Source organism: Sciurus carolinensis, chromosome 5 (genome assembly GCF_902686445.1).
Source record: "Sciurus carolinensis chromosome 5, mSciCar1.2, whole genome shotgun sequence".
NCBI classification, from domain to species: Eukaryota; Metazoa; Chordata; class Mammalia; order Rodentia; family Sciuridae; genus Sciurus; species Sciurus carolinensis.
The window spans coordinates 85,547,398-85,570,241 of NC_062217.1; the positions used below are offsets into that span (position 1 = coordinate 85,547,398).

At 33.6% G+C, this 22,844-nt stretch overlaps 1 protein-coding gene across 1 annotated transcript in view; it reads left to right on the forward strand.

The window, feature by feature from the left end:
- Xpo4 (exportin 4) overlaps nt 1-22,844 on the forward strand; it is a 107,472-nt gene that overhangs the window by 19,845 nt on the left and 64,783 nt on the right. The window contains 3 exon segments of the mRNA XM_047552589.1: nt 8,345-8,450; nt 13,822-13,963; nt 17,598-17,736. Coding sequence (XP_047408545.1) covers nt 8,345-8,450; nt 13,822-13,963; nt 17,598-17,736 — 387 coding nt within the window.

The window sequence follows — 22,844 nt, forward strand, 5'->3', positions numbered from 1 at the left end:
TCAGATATTAATCTTTTATCAGATATATGATTTATAAACATTTTCTCTCATTCCTTGGATTTTTAAAAATTATTTTGGTAGTGTCATTTGATAAACAGTAGTTTTTAGTTTTGATGAGGTCTGCTTCTTACATTTTTAGTTTGTCTTTTAAAGCATACTTCATATTGTTTCTAGCATTTTCAACATCTGTGAGTTTTAGTGTCCTGATTTCTTAATTTGCTGTTCTGCAAATTCATAGTGGCTTATATCCTTGTGTGTTTTGTAAAATTTATGTATAGTAGTCCCCCACCCTGCCCTCACTATCCTTGGGGGATATATTCCAAGGCATAACTGCAGATAGTATTAAATTATATATACTAAGTTTTTTCCTATACTGTGTACACAGACTTAAGATGAAGTTTAACTTACAAATTAGTCAAACAAAGAATAACAGTAACTAACAGTAAAATAGAGCAGTTATAACAAAATATGTAATAAAAGTTATGTAGTGTTTATGAATTATTTTTTTCTGCAATTTTTCACATAATATTTTCAGACTAAAATGACTGCTGGTAACTGAAACTGTGGGAGACTGAAACCATGGAACGTGAAACCATGGATAAGCTAGGGCACTACTGTATTAATTCTTGGAAGTGTTTCTGGGAAACTCTGAAGCCTGGATTTAGATTTGTTTTTCCAAGTGTCTAGGAATATGACTAACACAGGACTACTTTAAACTTAACCGAGTTCAAGTGTTTTGGAGTACATGGGTCCTGTTGTAATTGGGCAAAAGGTCTATTTTGGGGCTTACTTGTTATTATTAGTTGTTTGAAGTAATTTTCCCTTTCTCATTTATCACTGAAAATCCAGACTGGCAAATCCCTGCCCCCTCCCCCATGTTCCTTTCTCATTTCCTCCTTCCTTATGTGTTTCTGTTTGTTAAATAGTTGAATCTTGTGCTAAGGACCCCACTTTATGTGGAGGGATGTTTGGTTAGATCCTTACCTTAGATGGACCCTAGTTTTACCTATCTTTTACAGCCTAGGCAGTTGTCAAAATGGAAACTCAGGTCCATAGAGATTGGCACATAATCTCCAGGTAAATGAGTACTTGCTATCATCTTTGTATCCCTGCTTTTAAGCTTTTGATGATACCTTAATTTCTAGAAAGCTCAGAAATACATTAAAACTAAAAAAATTATCTACCATTTTTGATATTTAGCAGAAAAGTTATTCAAGGTACCTAGGTAGGAGTATTGTGGAGGATGGAAGGCCCATTCTTTTAAAGAAATGCAGTGTTTCAGATGAACATAAAAGTACATAGAATAATATAAATCATACTCATATGCCAACCTTCTAGATTAATAACTAATACATGGCTATTTTGTTAAAAAACATATATCCCAGATATACTTGAAGCCCTCTTTGAGTTTCATTAGACGATATTCTCCAGCCTCTGCTTCTTCCACATAGGTAACTACAGTTTTAAAGTTGCTTATCCTTTGTTTCTGTGCTTTTGTATCCTTTTCCAACAAAGGTAATCATGTACTACTTAAAATTTTTTAATGTAAGTGATACATTGTACACATCTTGTCATTTCTTCTTCCATTCAGAATAATATTCAGTTTATTCATAGTTCAGTCATTTAACTGCTTTATAAACCACTGCATGACTATACTGTGGTGTCTTCTCTATTGATAAAAATTTGAATTGTTCATTTTTCTTTCTTGCTATTACAGTGCTATAGGAACAACTTTGTGGCTTTTATATGTAAGGGGAGAAGTTCTCTAGGGAATGCATGCCTAGAAGCAGACTAGTGCATACTTGTTCAAGCCTGTCAGTTTTTTCTAGATGATCCTAAATTTCAGTGAATGTTCTGTTTCCCCATCAGCAGTTTATAATAGACGTCAGAGATGGTAGTATTTTGTTTTAATTTGCATCTTCATGTTTACTAGTAAGGTTGAGTATGAGTATATTATTTATTAGCTCCCCCCCACCCCCCGCCCTGGCCAACACTGGGGATTGAACTCAGAGGTTTTATCACTGACCTACATCCCCAGCCCTTTTTACTATTTATTTCAAGGCATGATCTTGCTAAGTTGCTTAGGGTAGGGCCTCGCTAAGTTGCTGAGACTGGCCCCGAACTTGGGATTCTCCTGCCTCAGCTTCCCAAATTGCTGGGATTACAGGTGTGTGCCACTGTGGCTGGCAAATTTATTAATTTTTAAAAGGATTTTTTAATTGTTTAAGAAATCCTTCTCTATGCTGACATCATACTCTCCTGTTTTCTTCCTAAAGTTTTGTTAAAGTTTTGCTTTTCTTTTTTAGATCTTAAATTCATGCAGTATTTATTACTATGTACAGTTTGAGTCAAGATATGATTTTATGTTTTGCTTTAGAAATATCCATTTGTTCAGCACAATTTATTGTAGTCTGTGCTTTCCTCACTGATTTGTCATAGGTCATGGGTCTGTTTCTGGGAGTTCTCTTTGTTTCATTATTTTTTTTTCTGCTGTAATACTGCTTTTAAAATTATAATTGTACTTTTATAAGTGTTCATATCTGATTGGGCAAGAACTCCCTTTTTCTTTTTCAAAATTGATTTCATCCGTTCTGGCCTTTTCTGTGTGTTAGGACAACCTTGTCATAAAAAGCTTACTGAGATTTTAATGTTAATTGTATTAGTTATTATATATTTCAGGGGCCTGTATGCAGATTTTTAAGTGCAGTTCTGTCAATTATGAGTTGAATTCATTAGCATTTTGCAGAAGTACAGAGAAGTATCTTTGAGGTTTTCCAACTGGTGTGCTGCAGAGATGGAATTAGAAACCAGATCTATCTTTCTCTCCCCTGTACCCCTTTTTTTTGCAGTGCTGGGGGTTGGAACCCAGGGCCTCACATATGCTAGACAAGTGCTCTTCCACTGAGCTACATCCCTAGTCCCAAAACTAGGTCTTTCTGATTGTGTGTCCTGTTCTTGTCATTAAAACACACCGTAAGATTGTGTAAAGGAATTTTTGTTATGATGTACAAGTTTATAAACTGAGAGAAGGAAGTCAGAGCTGAGGATAACTTTAAGATCGCAGTTGCGGGGTGGGGCATGGTGGACAGGGAGAGGAGAGATGAGTAAGAACATGAGGCTGTATGGGAGGGAGGAGGACATAGATTTAAGAGAAAGTTGTGGGAGAGGAATATTTTGTAAGAAATTAGAGAAGGCAGTAGAACAACATAGGGAAAAAAGTTTTGAAAAGGATGACATATACAGGAAGGATTTTAGAGACAGTCTCTCTATGTTGCCTAATTTTGGTGCTTGTCAGATAGTCATGTTTTTTTACCTTTTGAAAATAAGAAAAAGGTAATTTCTGAGAAAAAGGAGTAATGGCTGTCAAAAGAAGATGAGAAGGGACACCTTTGAGGTATCTGCTAGGGAAGTACAAGGGATTAATTGGGGGACAGTGACTCTCAATTTTGTTTAGCTGGAAAGGGCTAGTACCCAGTGGTGTGGGCAGCTGAGACTGGAGGATGGATCGCGTGTTCAAAGCCAGCCTCAGTAACTTAGTGAGGTCCTATGCAGCTCTAAATTTAGAGACCCGTCTCTAAATGAAATATAAAAAAGGGCTGGGGATGTGGCTCAGTGGTTAAGCACTCCCTGGGTTCAATCCCCAGTACTCCCATCCCAATAATAAAAAAATATTATTCAGATATTTTTACTATCTGACACCTACTAGTCTACATGTTCCCAGTAGTAATAATTAAGGAGTTTCAGAGCATGACCTTCAATGTTATATGGACTAAGGTCTGATACTGGTTAAAATTAACTTTGTGGTCTTGGGTATGCAACAATTTCTGAATCTCATTTTCTCTATACATAAAAGAGGGAAGATAATTCCTACAGGGATGTTGTTGGGATTAAATGAGATAACATGTAAAGAATTAGCACTCTGCCTGGTAAATAGGTGGTAGCTATTGTTAATATTTATAGAAATTATAATTATTGCTTCCCAACAAAAGAAAGAATATAAGATTTGTATGATTTGATGATTGGAATTTCTGACAGTTTTGAGGAAAGGTTTAAGTGGCCTAGTGGGGGAGGAAGCCAGAATAAATAAGTAGAGGCAGGATTTATGGACTCCTAATTGTTTGTGTAATTGTTAATTAATGCCTTCTTTTTTTCCTAATAGAATTCCAAAAAGGCAGGGACTGTTTTCCTTTCTTTTGTATCCCTTGATTTTGGAAAGGTGGTAAGGTGGTAGTCATGTAATTAGTGCTCATATACTTTTTGGAATAGAAATCATTCAAAGGTTTTTTTTTTTTTTTTTTTTTTTGTCTCCCTCCAAGTCATACTCTGAGTGCTTTAAGAAAAACCAACTACTAACTATGTCTTTAATCCTTTTTTCAATAAATGATCTCCAGAGTTCCACTTTCAATGCTTTTAGACCTGAGCCACTGGTTGTGTTCTCCAGGAGATTTTGTAAACCGAAGGTATTGGGCCACATCCTGATATGGTACAGTTGGGGCCATACACATCTGTTTGCTGAGTTATGATTTATCCATTCCGGGTCTTGTGCTGTTGTGACTCTTGAGAAAAACACCCAGTTTACCCCCGATCCTTGTCTTATTTTCCTGAAGACCCTGGGATTGGTTACCTCCTCCTTCTTTTCCTGCCATCACTGCTTTCTACTGCCAACTCATTGCTTCCAACTCTTCTGATTTATTTCATTCCATTTCTGAAGTATGAGCCCTTTAAAAGCTTTTGCTATTAGTGTCAACAGTAGAACATAAACAGGACTACAAAAAACCTCCTTTGTTCTAATTTCTTTACTGAAACTTCACAATCTATGTAAAACATCCTAATGTCTGCACTAGGTCCTAGAGGAAGACTTTTAGGGGAGATTTGCTTCCTTTCTACTAGCAAGTCTCAAGGAGGATGAGTTTTGATGAACATTTGATCCTTTTAAGTGCAATTTTTGTTTACAGTTAGGAAACTGCAGTCATACTACCTGAATTTAATTTCTAGCTCACATTATTTTCACCCTCTTTGCCTCAGTATCCTTATCTGTAAAATGAGCAAAGTAATTAAGACAGTAATCCCTTCCCTTATTTACAAAGGATATATTACAAGACCACCAGTAGATGCCTACTGTGGATAATACTAAACTCTCTATATTCTTTCCTATATATACAAATCTATGATAAAATATTTGTTAGACTCAGAGATTGATGATGATGATGATGATGATGATGATGATGATGATAGAGCAGTTATGACAATATACTATCTTAAAAGTACCATCATAACTTCTCTTGTGTTTTGGAACTATTCTTGAGTAAAATAAGGGTTCCTAGAACACAAGCTTTGGGATACTTTGTCAATTGATCGGATACTCAGGATAGCTACTAAGTGACTAATGAGTGCATAGTGAATGTGTTGGACAAAGGAATATTTCATGTCCTTGGCTAGATGGAGTATAATGGAGCCAGTTTTTACCATCCTTTTTGGATTAGCACACAATTAAGAACTTAAGAACTGTTTATTTCAGGAATTTTCTATGTCATATTTTCAAATCACAGTTCACTGTAGGTTAACTGAAATTCCAGGAAAGTGAAACTGAGGATGGGGGGGGTTACTTTATCTTTTTCATAAGGTCATTTTGAGGATGAATAAGATTACCTTCCTCCGTTTTTTTCTTCCTGTACATCTGTGTATGTTTATATATGTATCTAAAATATTTCCCTGAAATGCTAAGTATTAATAAATGCTAGTTGTTATTATCATTAAGTGCCTTTCCTTTTTATATATGGTAAGCTCTAGGAATTTAGACATGAGTAAAAATAAAGTCCCTGGTGTCAAAGAACTAATAAAAGGAGCCAGGCTCAGCAGTGCCTGCCTATGATCCCAGTAACTCAGGCGCTGAGGCAGGAAGATTGCAATTTTAAGATCAGCTTCAGTAATATAGACCCTAAACAACTTAAGGAGACCCTCTCTCAATAAATTAAAAAAAAAAAAAAAAAGGGACTGAGGTTGAAGACTTGCAGTCCATTCTGCAAACTGGGTAACAGATATACCCAATGTACATCATGGAGGTGGGAGAGACATCAGTTGTGTTCAGGCTGACTGGGGAAGGTTAGGGAACACTGATGAAGGAAGGAGAGACTGAAGCAGATTTTTGAAGGATAAGTTCAGATTTGCAAAGGTTTAGAAGTTTGACAGGTGTGTTTTGCGGATCAGTACCACCTGGGGAACTTTGAGGGGAAAATGTATATTTTTGGTTTTGATTTTCAACCTTTAGAATCTTTGAGGACTGGAAATCTTTTTTTTTTTTAATAAGTTTCTTGAGACTTTGTATTTGGAAACTGTAGCCAAGTCAGTTTCAAGAAGGAATTTTTATTTATTTATTTATCGAGACAGGATCTTGCTTTGTTATCCAGGCTGTCCTCTTAACTCCTGGGCTCAAGCAATGATTCGCCTTAACCAGCTGAGTAGCTGGGACTACAGGTGTGCACCACCACATCCTGCTTTCAAGAAGGAATTTGAAATTTTGATTTTAGGAGAGTCATCTTGCTATTTAATAATTTTATTGTTTGTGTGATAGTATGTACTAGGTGGTTAATACAAACTTTGAGATTACTCTTCATTATTTATAGAATCTGCTTTTCATAAATGGATTAGCATTCTGTATTACATTAACAGTTTTTTCACACCAGTTCTTAGGAGATTAAATGTATGTGAGACTCAGGGTGTCTTTTGGATCATTAGCTTTAGAAACAATTTTTATTTATAGAATAACAAGCATATTAGTTTGCATAGGATAATGAGAAGAATGATTCAGAAATTGCCTAGGTAATCTAGAATTGACTAACATAGCAGTAGAACATGGGTATTAAGGTTTATTAATATGCCATATATTCAGGGTGTAGTGAGCAAACAATGATGAGATATCTTATAAAAATATAAGCTCATCTTGTTGGACTAGGGAAAATGTAGGGAATAAAGAATTTACAGATGGAAGGACAAAAATACTCCTAGGATATAGTTAAGCTATTCCTAGTATTTTATGACTAAAGCCTCTTAAAAACCAGTATTAAATAATAGAATGAGACAGACAGCATGTATGATTACACAAATGGTGTGACTCTACTTCATGTACAACCAGAGAAACAACAGTTATACCCCATATATGTACAAAATGAATCAAAATAAATAAATTTTAAAAAAGCAGTATTAAAGAATTTAACACATTTCTTCAGTGGAAATATTTTCATTTTTATCTAGAGAACTGTAGAGGGTGCTAGAGCATTAGGAATAATCAGAACTAACTCTGTAGGAATTCACTTAAGCCAGAGTATCCCAGTAGTTCATTTTTCTTAGTTATACATCTTTTTTATTATTATTATTTTGGCTGAAATTAGAATAACTAATCTTGCATTATTGATATAATTTATAATGAATTGATATAATGAATTGCAAAATGCTTTTCATCTTTCAGATTCTTTGATATAGTTGAAATTATGACCCTCTCACTATTATGTTGATTAGAATAAAAAGTTTGTTCTTCTACCTGGATCATTAGCTTCAGAAACGATTTTGGGTAGATAGTAGAAGAATAAACCTTTATTACTGCCAAACTGGGATTGGTAGGCTGTATAAACAATCTTTTCCCCTTCTCTTCAGGTATTTCAGGATCAAAAGATAATCAGACCATATAATGGGAGTATATATTTTAGGTAGATTGGTTCAGAAGAAAGATTGTTACACCAAAGTGTAATTTAAAAACCTGAGCAGACTTTAAAAATCATTTTTGGTATGATAGAAGTCTTGACTTTTTGATTGATACATTTATTATTTAGAGAGGACTTCCATAAATTTTAAATTTTAACTGTTCCCTAATTTTTCTGGTTTAATGGTGATTTTAGAAAATTTGAGGTAAAACTATTTGATCCTTTATCTTAAAAGAATTGTCTTTAGAAATTGTTTTTTAGTAACTTGGATTCATTTTCACCAGTACTGAAGAATTTAGACATTATTTTAACTGGGTCCAGTTAGACTGAGTGGTATATTTTGGAATGAATGTTGATAATAATTCACCAATCTTTTAAAATATACAAAAAAAGTTAGGCATCTTCTTTTATAAAATGTAGGCAGCTTTGAAGGATTCTGACTCAAACCTTGCCAGGAATTCCTTTTCTCCTGAAACTGTATTTTAAATATTTATCATGAAGTGTTATACTATTGTTTAAGAGTCAAGCACAAATTTGTTCCCCTGTTGCTCCTTCACAAGAGTGAAAACATTTTCTCTTGTAGGTAAAAGGATTGCTGTTGTTCAAGCTATTTCATTAAGTTACTCTTTTTGTTTTTAACTCTCAAGGCACCACCTTCCATGGTCAATAATGAGCAGCGCCAGCATGCAGAGCACATATTCTTATCATTTAGGAAATCAAAATCACCATTTGCAGTTTGCAAGCACATTTTGGGTAAGTATTCACTTTAAAATATTTTGACATAATCAAATCTGTTTTTTCTGTCTTGAACATGTACTATTTTAAATTCCTTTTAAAAATAAAAAGATTCATGTAGTTAATAATTTTCTATTAATAATTATCCTACTGCAGTGGCTCTAAAGATATCCTGGGAAACCAGAAAGGAAACTTTTTCTTACTTTGGATTTTTTTTCCATCTTGGATATAGTATTCAATAATTTGTTTTGTTTTTAACTTGAAGGCTATTAATGGTGGGGGAAAACTTTTTTCAGTTGTTCTCAAGTGTCATATCATTTGTTATAAGACATATACTGTAATATCTCTTCCCTGGTGTTAGTTTGAAAATTAAGATTGTTTTTAGAGGTTCTGTTTTCTTCTAGTTGTTTTTCCATATTTTTTATTTTTTTATTTTTAAGCTGTTTAATTTGAACTCCATTTTCTTAGTAGTTATCAGTCACTTTTGGAGAGGTTACCACTGTATATCATAAAATTAAGCACTGTTTTTTTACTTTTATCAGATCTGTTTTATGAGTACCTTATATCTGACATGTACAGAAGTGATCTCTTCTAAAATAATCACAAGAATTAAAATTTTCTTGTCCAAAGGTGGCATTTTCTAAGAGTCATATATGCCATTGCCATCTACCTCTTAGATACTTTTCAATAATAGTAAGGGAGATTTCAATTGTTATCGTTATTTTATAACCTGATTATTGTTGACTGTTTTCTTAGTTGGAGCCATCTTTTATATAACATGTATTTAAGGCTCTGAAAGGCTGTTTGAGTCATCTATGAACATAAAATTGGTTACTTGAGCATTAAGAGCTAAAACATCTGATCTTTTATTCTTGTGCTTTTAATAGGGCATATCTATTACCATTACTCTGATTTCCAGATTGAAATAAGCCATAATTATGGTTATATGTTAAAAATGCTTTACATATAAGAGTTTATGAGATATTAAGTTGTAGTAGAAAGAGTGCTGGTGTTGGAACTGTGAGATCTGACTGTCAGTGGTACCTGCTACACTGTCACCTTTAGGAAACCAGCCTCACTGGACCTCCTTTTCATCTGCATTATGGGAATAATGATACCTACCATTTGCCTTAACGGGTGTGGCTATCTTAAGTTGTGAGATGCAGATGTAATGACATGTAAAAACACTTTGTGAACAATATGGTAAATGTCATATCCACATTACCTCATTTAAGATAGCTTTTTAAGAATATGAGTAGCTTATAAAATGCTGTGTTTTCTGTTGGCAAGGAGTTAACAGTAATGGTGAACATGGCTCTATCATTTACAAGTGAGTTCTTACTGTTAAGAACAAGTTTTAACAACTCTTTTAAATGTGGCCATTTTAATTAATTTACTTATAAGTCATTAGTTTTTACACTTTGATGGATTTGTTTGTGTTACTAAGAAAATTTGTTATCTTTACCTGTGGAGAATATTTAATTTAATGTTAAAGTAAAAGTAGTGAGACTAAAACATCAGCGGAAAGAATTTAAGGAAGACTTACCTTATCCTTATTGCTTTGAAATTGTTCATTGTTAATAGATTTAGAAAACTATTGTTGTTAAACTGTTAACCTAAAATGAGTCTGGTTTTCATGGCTTACGCCTCACCTACATTGACTAGAATTCCATCAGTGTTCCATCTGCCTCTCTGTTGTAATGCAGTTGTCATTCTAGATTGGTTGGAAATAGTTGATCTAAGTTATAAGTATTTTATTAGAGCATATTTGTTTATATCACTCTTTCCTTTCTAGAGTATTTATATTTTATGAAGTACTATTGCTTTTTTATGATTTGAGCTATTTTGGATTACTATTGTTTTCTTGATAAAATTTTCTAAAGATTAGTATTGCTAGTTCTGGCCATGCTTTTAAAATCAGTTTGGGTTTTGAGACATTAACTATTTAAAAGATGGAGTGCATGTATGACAAGCATAATCATTAATGTACTGCAAAGCCCTGTGTTACATTAATGTTTACATCTAAACTTCACAAAAAAAAATCTTTTTTAACTCCTTACTCAGTTGCCACCAGCACAGAAGGGCAAATTCCTCTAAGAAGACTTCTCATACAAGTGGCAGTCAATCACAATTCAGAATTTTCACATTCTTATTTAGGGATTATATGTCATTTTTATAGAATGTCTGGGAAATATATTCTGATAAAGGGGAGACTTTCTCTTTGATGCCTCCCTTTTCTGGTCTCTTAAAATTCTTCTTCTCACTGCTAACTTGAGTTTTGTATGTTCTTATTTTTCTCATTTCTTTCTCTTATCTTTTTGTTTTCATTCTAGTTTTTATTTTCTTTACTCTTTTCCGTGTGTGTATGGTCTGTTGTGTGTGTGTGTGTGCATGTTGCATGCTTGTGTATTTTGTCAGAAGAGCACTTGTAGCCTAATTCACTTCAGAAATCTTTGGCACTTTGGAATTTACTAGTTTTTTTAGGATCAGATATTTCCTCAAAAAAAACCCGTCAGTTCTATTCTTGCTAAAAATATAATCAGGAACTCTGAGGGATTGGCTTACTTTTTCTGGTGTTAACTTTGTAGCATTCTTTAGTCCTTTTCACAGGGAGAAATGAGATTGACTCACCTCTTATCTGAGAAGTAGGCAAAACAAAATGAAATAAACTAGCAAAAAGTCATTGAGACTAGTGAACTTAACACTTCTTTGTATTTGGAAAAATTCTTTAGTAAAACTATTGATTTTGTCTTCTTTCACCTGAGGTTTATGGGCATAGACATCATTAAATCAAAAAATCAGACTTTTTCGAGCTTATATTTTCTGTGCTCTGGATAGAAATCTTTAAGGCCAGAGAGGAGGTTGTAGTAACTGAACATCAATGGTTTATTTTTATTCTCTTAAAAACTTTTTGGATCAGAATGTAGTGCTTTTCCTCTCATTATTTACTTCATTTGCGAACTTTTGTCTGCATAGTTTGGTCTAGTTTCAGATGACTGATAAAATAAAAATTTTATGTCCATAATTATTATTAGCGAAAGTTACTGTGGTTGCAAGGAAGTGAAGGCTTTCTGTTAAAGTGTTCTCAAATAATTTATCATCTTGGCAGTGTCCTAGTCACTGACAGATCTTCTTAAAAGTAGTTAATGGAGAATTTCTAGATGAATTGTGTTCTTTATGAAAATCTTACAGTTTCAAGCATCTTTTTAGCAAAAAGTAAGAATAAGGCTCATGGACACAGGAGTTCTAATCTCTTATTGGTAGACTTCTAAAGTTCCTTTAGTTTCTCTTGCACTTTTATACTATGTATAAGTACATAATTGTTTTTATGAGAAAGTAATGTTTAGGAAAATTTCTACTTTAAAATGGAATTTGGCTTTCTGTTTTCCAGATTCCTCCATTCTTAGTGACAGCTTCTTGTAGGAGTAGTAATTTAGAAGTCTTCATTTAATACCATGCACAGGTAGCTAAGAAAAAAGTTACAAAACTTTGTTGAATCTTGAAAACTTTCAGATGTCATTATTCTTCTATAATAGCTACCAAAATGGCAGAAAAAGACTAGGAGATAAGTATGAATAGTTCAAAATAAATGTTTCATTGCTCATGAGTATTAAAAGGTGCTTATTTGGTCTTGTCTTCAGTGGCATATGCATTTAGTAATGGATTAGTGTTGCTGGGAATATTTGCTAGGTTTATGACCTCAAATTTTCTCCCTTTACCCCTTTGGGCATCAGTTTCTTCACCTATAAGATATAGGAATTATATTAGATGATCTGTGGAGTTCTAATTCTAAAATTCTGAGTTCCTCAGAGTTTACCTCCTTGTTAAAAAATATCTGTATTAAAGATTTCAGGTTCCTTGCCCTTAAAATTGCAAGGAAAACAAAGACAGGCAATCATCATTTTCTTCTAGAAGAGGATCATAAGTGAGAGATTATTTGAATTACCTTTATGAGGCAGTACCATATTTCTCCTTAAATGACCTAAATGTTTTAAATCCTCTTTGAATAAAATCCTCACTTCTTCCCTCTCCTGGAACTTTAAACATTTCTTTTTATAATAGGATTACACTTTTTAGAAGTTACTGCTTTGTTTTATTAACTATTATATTTTTATACATTTAAAATTTTTGTGAATTCTAATTATCTCAATTAGAATTTATGTTAAGGTAGCATGGAATAATAAAATATATTTTTTTTTAAGTTCCAAATTGGTTCATCTTACTAGTTATGTTCAGACCTCCTATATAGTAGTACAATGTGATAGGAATTTATGTAGGGTACACCGTTTTTTCCTTATTTTTATAGCTAATTGTGTCAAGACTGCTCACAAGATTTTTAAATGACCTGAGGTTGAATAAGAGAGAAGACAGTGTGCCTGGATTATATCTTCATGCTCTTCTGATAAGTTCTTGAAGGTGCCATTCTATACTCAGAGTTAATTTCTTATGGCTTTCAAATGCTCATGTCCAGTGATCTTGGCAAATAATCTGGAATCTAATCATAGATTTTAGGAGAATTTCACATGATGATTATTTTTCAGACCTTCCGAAGGTTTCTACTTTTTCTTGACTTCATTTTGACTATTTCTCCCTTTTGATAATGCTGTTTGGAAACTGATTGTAGTGGTATTGGTGAATAGATGAAAAAATAGAAAATTAATATAAAATATTTATTAGATATATGAATTTTCTATTTTTTCCCCCGATTCACTTTTTAGTTCAGAAACTATAACTTGCTAGTTAAGACTGGGTCTTTCTAGTAGCTTTGGGATTATACTCAGTTTGATCAGTACTGCAATCAGAAAATTCATGAGAACTTCTCACCTTGTGTAAATGTGACTCATTTTGTTTTAACATTTTGAGAAAAATAATGTCAACATGCTTGTATTTATTTCCGAACTTGCTATTGGAGATGGGTCATCCTGCTGAAGGCTTACTTACTTAATAACCAAAATAATTTAACAGCATGGCTCATCACAAATAGTAATGTTCAAGGACCAATTTAATAAGATATTTTTCAGATACAAAGTTCTGTTTTTGCACAGGGTGAGAATCTCTTAGTATATTTTCTGATTGCTTTATATTTTTTATTTTTATTTTTTTTAAAGCTGTGTTATTTTTTAGTTCTTCATGCTTTGGAAGTAACAGTTGAAGAGAGGTGAGGAAAGTTTGTGAAAATTGTGATCGGTGATTAGCTGCCACCTGCCTGAGGTGTCTTCTGAGAGGAACTAACCTCTTTGTGGTGCTAGAGCAAGGTCACTGGATTTAAAAATGAACAGGTAATCATCTTATTCCTTGTCTGAAAAGTTCTGTTTTAAAATTAATAAATGCAAAATGCCCAAGGTAATGTGAACTATAGTTTAAAGAAAGTTTTCAATTTTCTCCTCAGAAACTAGTAAAGTGGACTATGTCCTTTTTCAAGCCGCCACAGCCATAATGGAAGCAGTTGTCCGAGAGTGGATTCTCTTGGAAAAAGGTAGCATCGAGTCACTGCGAACATTCCTTTTAACCTATGTCTTACAAAGGCCTAAGTAAGTACATGGAGGAAACACGTAAAATACTTTCGTTGAGCTTATGTATCTGTCTTTTTAGAGCTAGGTTTTTTGGTTTTTGTTTTTTTTTTAAGCCATTGGTGTTTGTGATTAAACTCTATGTGAGATTCATAGTTTAAAAACTAACTTAAAAAACTAAATAGCAGAAAGATCAAAGAAAGTAGAGGAAAGAGAATAGGAAGAGAAGAGGGAAGGGTAAGGGAAAGTACTAGGGACTGAATTAGAACAAATTTTATTATGTACTTTTATAATTATGTCAAAATGAATCCTTATGTTGTATATAATTAATATGAACCAATTAAAAAAAAAATCTAAAAAATTTTAAAAAGACTACCAACCTGACTCCTAAAGAGTAAGGATCACATGGGAACTTCTGACCCCTAGATAGATTCCTTCCTACAGCTGTTTGTTTATCACAACCTCCCTTGCAGCCTGGGAACTCAGAACTCTGTAGCACTGGATAGACTTCAGTGTGACAAATTTGCATAGTGTTTATGTGTGTGCTTTCTTGTATTATCCAAAATAATTCCATTCTTTAATGATTTTGATTTGTAACTATTGTAGAAGGAATTTTAGAATGGATTATAGGGTTCCATATTAAAATAATTCACTTATAAAATTTCTTCCATTTATTTGAAACAATTTAAAAACTTCACCAAAGTTGAAGAATAGTACATTGAACACATATATACCCTTTTCTTAGTAGAGGCTCAGTTAACATTTCATCATGTTTTCTCTGAGCCATTTGAGAGTATGCCTCCAACATCATGATACCTTATTCTTAACTGTATGAGCATGTCTCTTCCAAAAGCATTCTGTCAGTACTGTTGACATAACTGGTATATTTTTATTATTTAATGTATTTCTGATTCCTTATTTTGAATTGTCCAGTTGTCTGTTATTTTTATCCTTTTTCCTCTTTTAGGTTATTTTAAAAAATATGGCAATCTATCTCTTCCTTCAGATCTATTAATGTATGATTTACATATAGTAGGTTATTTTTTAAAATCCATGATTTAACTATAGATTGTACTTTGTATTTAGTTACATCTTTTTTTTTTTAAATTATTTTGTTTTAGTTGTAGGTGGACACAATACCTTTATTTTATTTTTATGTGGTGCTGAGGATCAAACCCAGGACCTCATGTATGCTAGGCGAGCGCTCCACCACTGATTCACAACCCCAACCCTAGTTATGTCTCTTTAAATCTAGAATAATTCTGTTCATCTTTCATGTCATAGGCATTTTAATCTTGTAGAATGCCTATAATGTGAGCCTAATTAAAAATTTTTGGCTTACTACGTACGTAGAACTATACAACTATATGTTGTATAGTATTGACTAGTGTACCTATGTGTAGTATAGTTGTGTATTTCACATTTCTTGCTCATAATTTTTTCTTTTCTGATTTTTCCTCTCCTGAGGTAAACTTTATATGGAGTGAGATACATTGTCCTTTTTTTTTCCCCTTCAGTGCTGGGCATCTAACCCAGGGTCTTGGGCATGCTAGAAAAGTGCTGTGCCACTGAGTCACATCCTTAGCTCCACAGTGCCTTTTTTTTTTTAAAGGCAGGTGTAGCATAGTATGAGAGGGAATTGTAACTGACTTTTGCCACTATGGAACCTTGGACAAGTTACTTGACTAATTTTTGTGCATTCATTTTATGATTTATTAAATAGAGTGAACAATGATACTTAACCCCAGATTGTCATAAGGATTAAATGTGTTAATTTTTGTGAAGTATATATAAAGCCTTGCATATCATAAGAACTCAATGCTATTATTTATTTTCCAATAATTGCTAATTCTTGTTGATAGATATTTATACAACTAGCTTTATGTATGTTTATAGTAGTAGTTTTCAGCTTTATGTACTTTTTTTTGTGGTAGTATTAGGGATGAACCCACGGACACCCTACGACTAGGTAAAACATACCCTTTTTATTTTTTATTGTGAGGCCTGGCCTGGCTTATATTCCTTCTGCCTCAGCCTCATGAGTTGCCGGGATTATAGGTATACACCACCATGCTTGGCTTCATATATTTTTTCTAATATATGTGTATGTGAAATTATTTTGTCCCCCCAAAAGTATAAAAATTTCTCTTTGGTCAACAATAATTTTTGTATCTTAAGCATTTATTTGCCTACTGAATGAAGGATGAGTGGTTAAAGACTAATATTTTGAAGAAATATTTTTCACTTCAGGCTTGTCATAGGGAGACATATTTATTCATTGTATGAATGTTGAATAAATGCCTGTCGTGTGTTATGCAATGCCTTTTGCTCGTAATAGTGTTCTTAGAGTGGATGGTTGATCTGGGAGATGAGTTAAACAGTACAAACAGATGCATCAAGTTATTTGGGAGTGCATTGGAAGCCCTTAGTAATAACTTCCCAGACAAAGTGACATCACAGTCTTAGGAGAGGGAGTAGAAGAGACCTGGAAGTGCAAGAGCATGGAGCTAGGAACTGAAAGAAGTTCAGTATGTCTGCAGTTTTGAGTGTATGTGGAAGGAGGGAGGTTGGAAAGGGGAGCAGTCACTTGGCCAGGAAGGGCCTTCTAAATGGATAACCATATAACTTCGGTCCAAACTGGGACGCCTCTGAGAGTGAAAGTAAGCACTTTTAATAATTATGCTGAACAGTAGGTAAATTGAGACTGCTTATAGTAAAGATAGAATGGGTCTATAGCTGCTTGTATCCCAAGGGCACATGGTTGTTATATCTTTGTGGCATTTGAGATGTTGTTTATAAATTCATGTTTTATGAACCTTACCTTTTTTTCTTTGGTACTGGGGATTGAACTCAGGGGCACTTAACTACAGAGCCGTGTCCCCAGCCCTGTTTTGTATTTCATTTAGAGACAGGGTCTCACTGAGTTGCTTAGTGCCTCACCATTGCTGAGGCTGGCTTTGAACTCGCCATCCTTCTGTCTTGGCCTCCTATGAGCCTTACCTTTAAGAAAAAGTCAAGAAAAGATTTTAAATCTCTGTGCCTTTGTAGTCAAATGGGCTTTGTAAACTGCTTCAACTTAGATGGGTGCTTCTGCCATCATACAGAGGAACAGAACCTAGGTAGAAAACTTTTATAAGTTTATTTTAGAATATGTGTGTTTCCATGATACTATAACTTGGTTAGCCAAAATTGTATCTTTTTATGTTGTATGGTAATGGGATGTATGATCACACTACCGATTGGAGATGGATGTTAGATCAGAATTTTTTTTAATATTAGTAATCCTCCTCCCAAATATTTAACAGGGAACTCACTTAACATATGTTGAACTCTGCTTAAAATTCTTAGTACTAGGCACAGTCCTAGAGACATTTAATCCTTATAATAATTCTGTTAGTGTTACCCCATTTTACACATGAGAAAACAGAGGCTATGGGTACTCTTTTGCCCAGGGTCACACAGTCAGTAAATTATGTAACCTTTACTTGAACCTAGGTTTTCTGACTTTGGAAGTGCAAGAGGTATACCAGTAGAGTGGGTATAATGGTCTCAGTATAAGTGGTATTATTAGTAGCTTAGGTCTAGTGAGAAATTTGGGAATACTTTTATTTTAAATTTAGGTAAATGTTTTCATAATGATTTTTATGTTTTACAGCCTCCAGAAGTATGTTCGGGAACAGATTCTATTAGCTGTAGCAGTAATTGTAAAACGAGGATCATTAGATAAATCAATCGACTGCAAAAGCATTTTTCATGAAGTCAGCCAGTTGATAAGTAGTGGCAATCCCACTGTGGTAAGTATGCAATTTGTATTTATAAGTATTAAAAATTTTATTTTTTATTTTTATTTCACAGCCAGCTTTATACCAATAGTAGTATGGATAGCTACCTAAAAGAAAAAGTGCACGAGCTAATAAATCAAGCAATTTTCGTTTGTTCAAGTTTTGTTTTATTTCTGTATATGTAATATACATGTAGTATATTTTGCTTTTGCATTTGATTTTTTTTTATATATATTACCATGGTGTTCATAATTGTCATTTTAATTGGTTGTAAAATATCTTTAATTAATATACCATGATATTCTTAACTATTTCTATTGTGCTCTACCATTGACTTATATCCCCAGCCCATTAAAAATTCTTTTTTAAGACAGGTTGCCCAAGCTGACCTTGAACTTGGGATCCTCTTCCCCCAGATTCCTGATTAGCAGTAATTATAGGTCTGTTCTTCTGTGCCTAATATTTTTTCCCATTTTTAAATATACTTGGACAACTACTAGTGATTACAGAAATATTTGAATTAAATATAAAGTGACATCTAACAAAACAAAAAATTATTAATTGTTGCCTGTGATCAACTATAGTCCTGGAATTGAGCAACTGATACTTAATTCATATGATAACTATTTGTATTACTGAATGATATTTAACTCACACATAAATTAGATTGGCCATACCTGTTCATTCTGATTCTCAGCAATTAAATCTTTAGATATTTGGGGTAGTTTTTTTTTTTCCTTTGCTTTTACAGTTTCTTTTCTTGAAACATTTGAGAGATATCTATGTGAGGCCATACCTCCTACAATTCTTTTTTAATTTCTTTGCATCGTCAGTGGCCTCTCAGTAAGGGGTGTGGTTTTATTTTTACTTTTTTCATGGTGCTGGGGATTGAACTCGGGGCCTGTACCTGCTATACCCGCACCCCAAGTATAATATGATTTTAATGATATGTTTGATGCCTTGAGATTAAGATGTAGTTGTATATTTTAGGACGGTTGTGTACATTGTCCTTAACTTGGCACAGTAGCTCTCTTCTCTTCTACTTTCAGCCTCTTACCATACATAACTATACACTTATCTCGCTGCTCTAGCCATCTGCTAGGGTCTAAACTGAAGGAATCCATAAGTAAGCTTGTTAGAACTATGGAACTCACTAAATACACTTTAAGTTCCTTTCCTCTCCTTTGGAATTCACCAGTGATCAAGTGTTTATTTTTTCCTTTATCAACTTTATTGAGGAATAGAATAATTTGATGCATTACTGCCTTTATTTAAATTGTGCACTTCATTAGGTTTTTGTAACTATTTATAACTGCAAACCACCAGAATCCAAAGTACAGGATATTTGTTGTGATTTTTGACTATGTGGATATTGTGTTTTATGCCATTTTTATGGCAAATTTCTTCAAGTAGTGCTGTTCAGTAGAACTTTATTGATTGATACAAATGTTCTATTATCTGTGCTTTTCATTATGTAGCCATATCAGTGATTTGTGACTTTTGAACATTTGGAATGTGTGACTGAGGAATTGAATTTAATTTTAACTAATTAAATTCAAGTAATCATATGTAGCTATGACAGTCATATTGGACAGGGCAGTTCTAGAGACATTGATAATCCAAGGATCTAATTTTATGTCCTTTTACTTAATATCATGAATATCTTAGTATTGTGAAATCTGTTTATATAAAACTAAAACTTAAAATGTTTGTATCACTGCATTTTATAAAGCATTTTTATTTTATGTAGTGAGAAAATTTCTTGAAAATAATTCTGTACTCAGAGTCCATTTACAAGTTTTGAGATGAAAATTATTGGGAAGATACTTTTTTACTTACTATTATTCTATATGATCTCAAAGATCTCTCATCGGTAAATGTATTTTCCATTTCTAATGGAGAGCTTTGCTCTTGAAGGTTGATGCTTTAGGGATACCCCCATTAGTTGCATATTGAATGACAGTCTTGTCAGTTGTGCAGATTTTGGTATTAATTTGCTTCTAAACATCCTCACCACGTGTGCAGTCCAGTGCTGGCTGTAACAGAGAGCTGAGGGAAAAAGTGCTGGCTACTACTGGTAGGGAAAAGTTTAGAACAGAAAGTCCTATTACATACTAGCCCTGAATGCTCTGAATCAAGTTACTTCTCATATTTTAGATTTTGCTTTAGCACATCTTGTTTCATTTTTGACAGTCCTGTAGTAAAAGAGTCTAGCTCATTGCAATGGACCGAATTTAAACTTGAAGAACTTTACTGGTGATGCTGAGACTATCTATAACTTCCCATGCTAGTTTGGTGACCATTCCAGCTAGGATTTTGTTGTTGAGATCTGCAGCCTGCCCTCACGCCCCACAAGTACCCTGTTGGCACTGGGACACTACAAGCGAAGGATAAAGAGTCCCTTGCCTTTCTCAGGAATGAACACATACTTGGGGATTGAGTTCTCTGCTTCCTTTCTTCTGGGGTAATTTGACCCAGGATAAAAAGTAGTCCACTACAAACTGACAATTGAATTTTTTCAAGGCACTGAAATAACTGTTCTGAGAATGATTAGAACAGATGTAGCTGTTTAGTTAGAGAAGATTTTGCTACATTCATAGTGTGTACACTTTGAGAATAAGTGGATCAATTTAATAATCTCATAAAATACTCTACAATACTTTTCAAAGTCAAATTTCCAATATTATGGCCAAGATCCTGTGTAGTAGCAAGAAATCAATAGTGAGAGGTAGAATTTAATTTCAAGATTGTAAAGTAAATTGATTTTGGTGACCACACTGAAAACATTAAAACTTAAATAATCTATATTTATATGGCAAGTGAAGTGCACACACTGGCCATCCTTGTTTGTTCTTGCTCCGTAGCTTGAAACTAGCTCATTCAGCCTTTGAAAGAGTGTTGGGTTTTGGTTGATTGTTCTCCTGTACTCATTTCATAAATGTGTTTTATCCAAGTTTAGGGGCATTGTAGTTCATAGAGCACTGGTTTTGGATTCATACTTAGGTTAAAATTATAGCTTTGCCATTTACTGCCCATGTAACTTGGACAAATTATTTAACTTCTATAGGCATAAATTCCCTAATATGTAAACTAAATGTGGTGATACCATTTCAGGGACTGCTCACTCAGCAGTATTTGTGCTTTTCTCCCTTGTAGCCTCTCACTGCATTTTTGAAGAATCTTCTGGAAAGTGAACTCTAGTAAATCATGTATATCAAACTTTTAAACATTGAAAAGCAGAAGAAAGTATCTTTAATGAAAACTAATTATTTATTTGTTTTAAGATAGAGATAACTAATAGATGAGTTTCCTTTAAATATTTTAAGAAGTGGCTTGTAGTCTTAGTTCTTCCCAGATAGTTTTATTCATAAAACGTTTTCTAAGTTTTAAAACTTAGTATAGTTTTCCATGTGTCATGGTGTATTCTTAGTGTAGTTATGCATGTATGATTATTAAGTAATATGTTACTTCATGCCTGTCTTTGTGGGCAGGCTGTTTTACTTCCATGATTATAAAGGTTACCATGGTTACTTCATCTCAGTTGGCAACTGTCAGACCTGCTCTCAGTACTAGTATGAGAGGCATATGGAAACTTTCCTTCATAGGGAAGCAGCTACATTTAAAAGAATTTTTAAGCTAAAATTTTAATGTTTCATTTTTGTCTTCCCTTGAAAGTAACAGACTATCTTAAATCACTTTTAAAAGTTCAGCATTAGTTAATTCAGCATCCCCTTTCCTCCTTTTTGCCATGTTAAAGAGAAGTGAGTGAGAAATTCACTTGTCTACAACATTGCTGCCCCTGGATGTGATAGCCAAGTTAATCTCTCTTATCACAAAGTCTCATTGATGTTTGCTTAGAAGAGCAGCTGGAAGTCTGCTTTATGTATGGCAACCTTTCATAGTTTATTCTTGGTAATAAGGCTCCTGGGGCAAGAGCCAGGCTATTATAAGAGACAATCCTCTCTCTGAACAAGAGCATTTTATTTTGTCAGCTGGTGTTAGTGTTTGAGTTTCTTGTGCTTGTGACAGTAAGCTGGTGAGTAAGGAAAGTTATCTCTGAAGAGCATTTTTCCCCCAACTAGCATGAAAATAATGACTTTGATTAGAAATGAGAATGCTGCTGTAAAGCTTTTGATGATACGACGAGTTGCTTAAAATTGTTAGCCAGTTTATTAATTTGAATTATCAGTACTTCAGTGAAAGAAGACATCTATGAAGAATTTTTCATAACCTTGAGACCTTATTGCTTTGCCTTCTGCTTATTTTACATATTTAAGTTTTCTCTTTGAAATTTTATAAACAGCTAAGAAAAAAATAGAGAATACATCACGTATTTGTTTTCTACCTTCCTCTTTTGCTTACACAGTGATAAGCATAGAAGTAAGCATTAATTCAGACAATATTTACTGAGCATCTACTGTATTAGTTTAATGATGCTGTCTTTTTAAATGACAGCTATCTTTGAATTTGCTGGAATGTAGATAACAGTTAAGGGGGAGGAGAAACAAAACAAAACAAAACAAAACAAAAAATAAAGCCAAAACAGGTGGAAGATGTTATTTTAAGATAATGAAAAAAATAGCCCTTCCACTTTTACCTTTTCATAACCTGCTACATTTATATGTATGTATTAATTAAATTGAACCTTAGGGCAATCATGTGAATTAAGCAGGGTAGAGGGTAGTCTTTTGTGTAGGTGAGACAGCTGAATCCACCTTTAATGAAGTGCCTTGCCCACAGTTATTTGAAGTGGAAAATCTTGACCTGTTAGAACCCAAATTTTTTGGCTTCTGGGCCAAAAAGTAGGATTCTCATATTGAACTTTTTTTTACTTATAATGTAAATTATATAGGTTCAATGAATTTTGTTACTTCATTTAACTTGTTTGCAAATGAAAATGATCGATTTAGAGTTACCTGTTGGTGGTAAATTGCCAGCAGCAGTGAGTGACAGATGATAGGCTGCTTGAGAAAAGCTGTGAAGTAGACATAAATCAAAAAGAATGGATCTGACACTACTTTGTCAACAAAAATAAGGCTTTAGTAGTTTCCAAGTAGTCACTTTATTCTAACATCAGATAATAATTGATATTGAAATAATTCTTTTAGAAAAATATATAG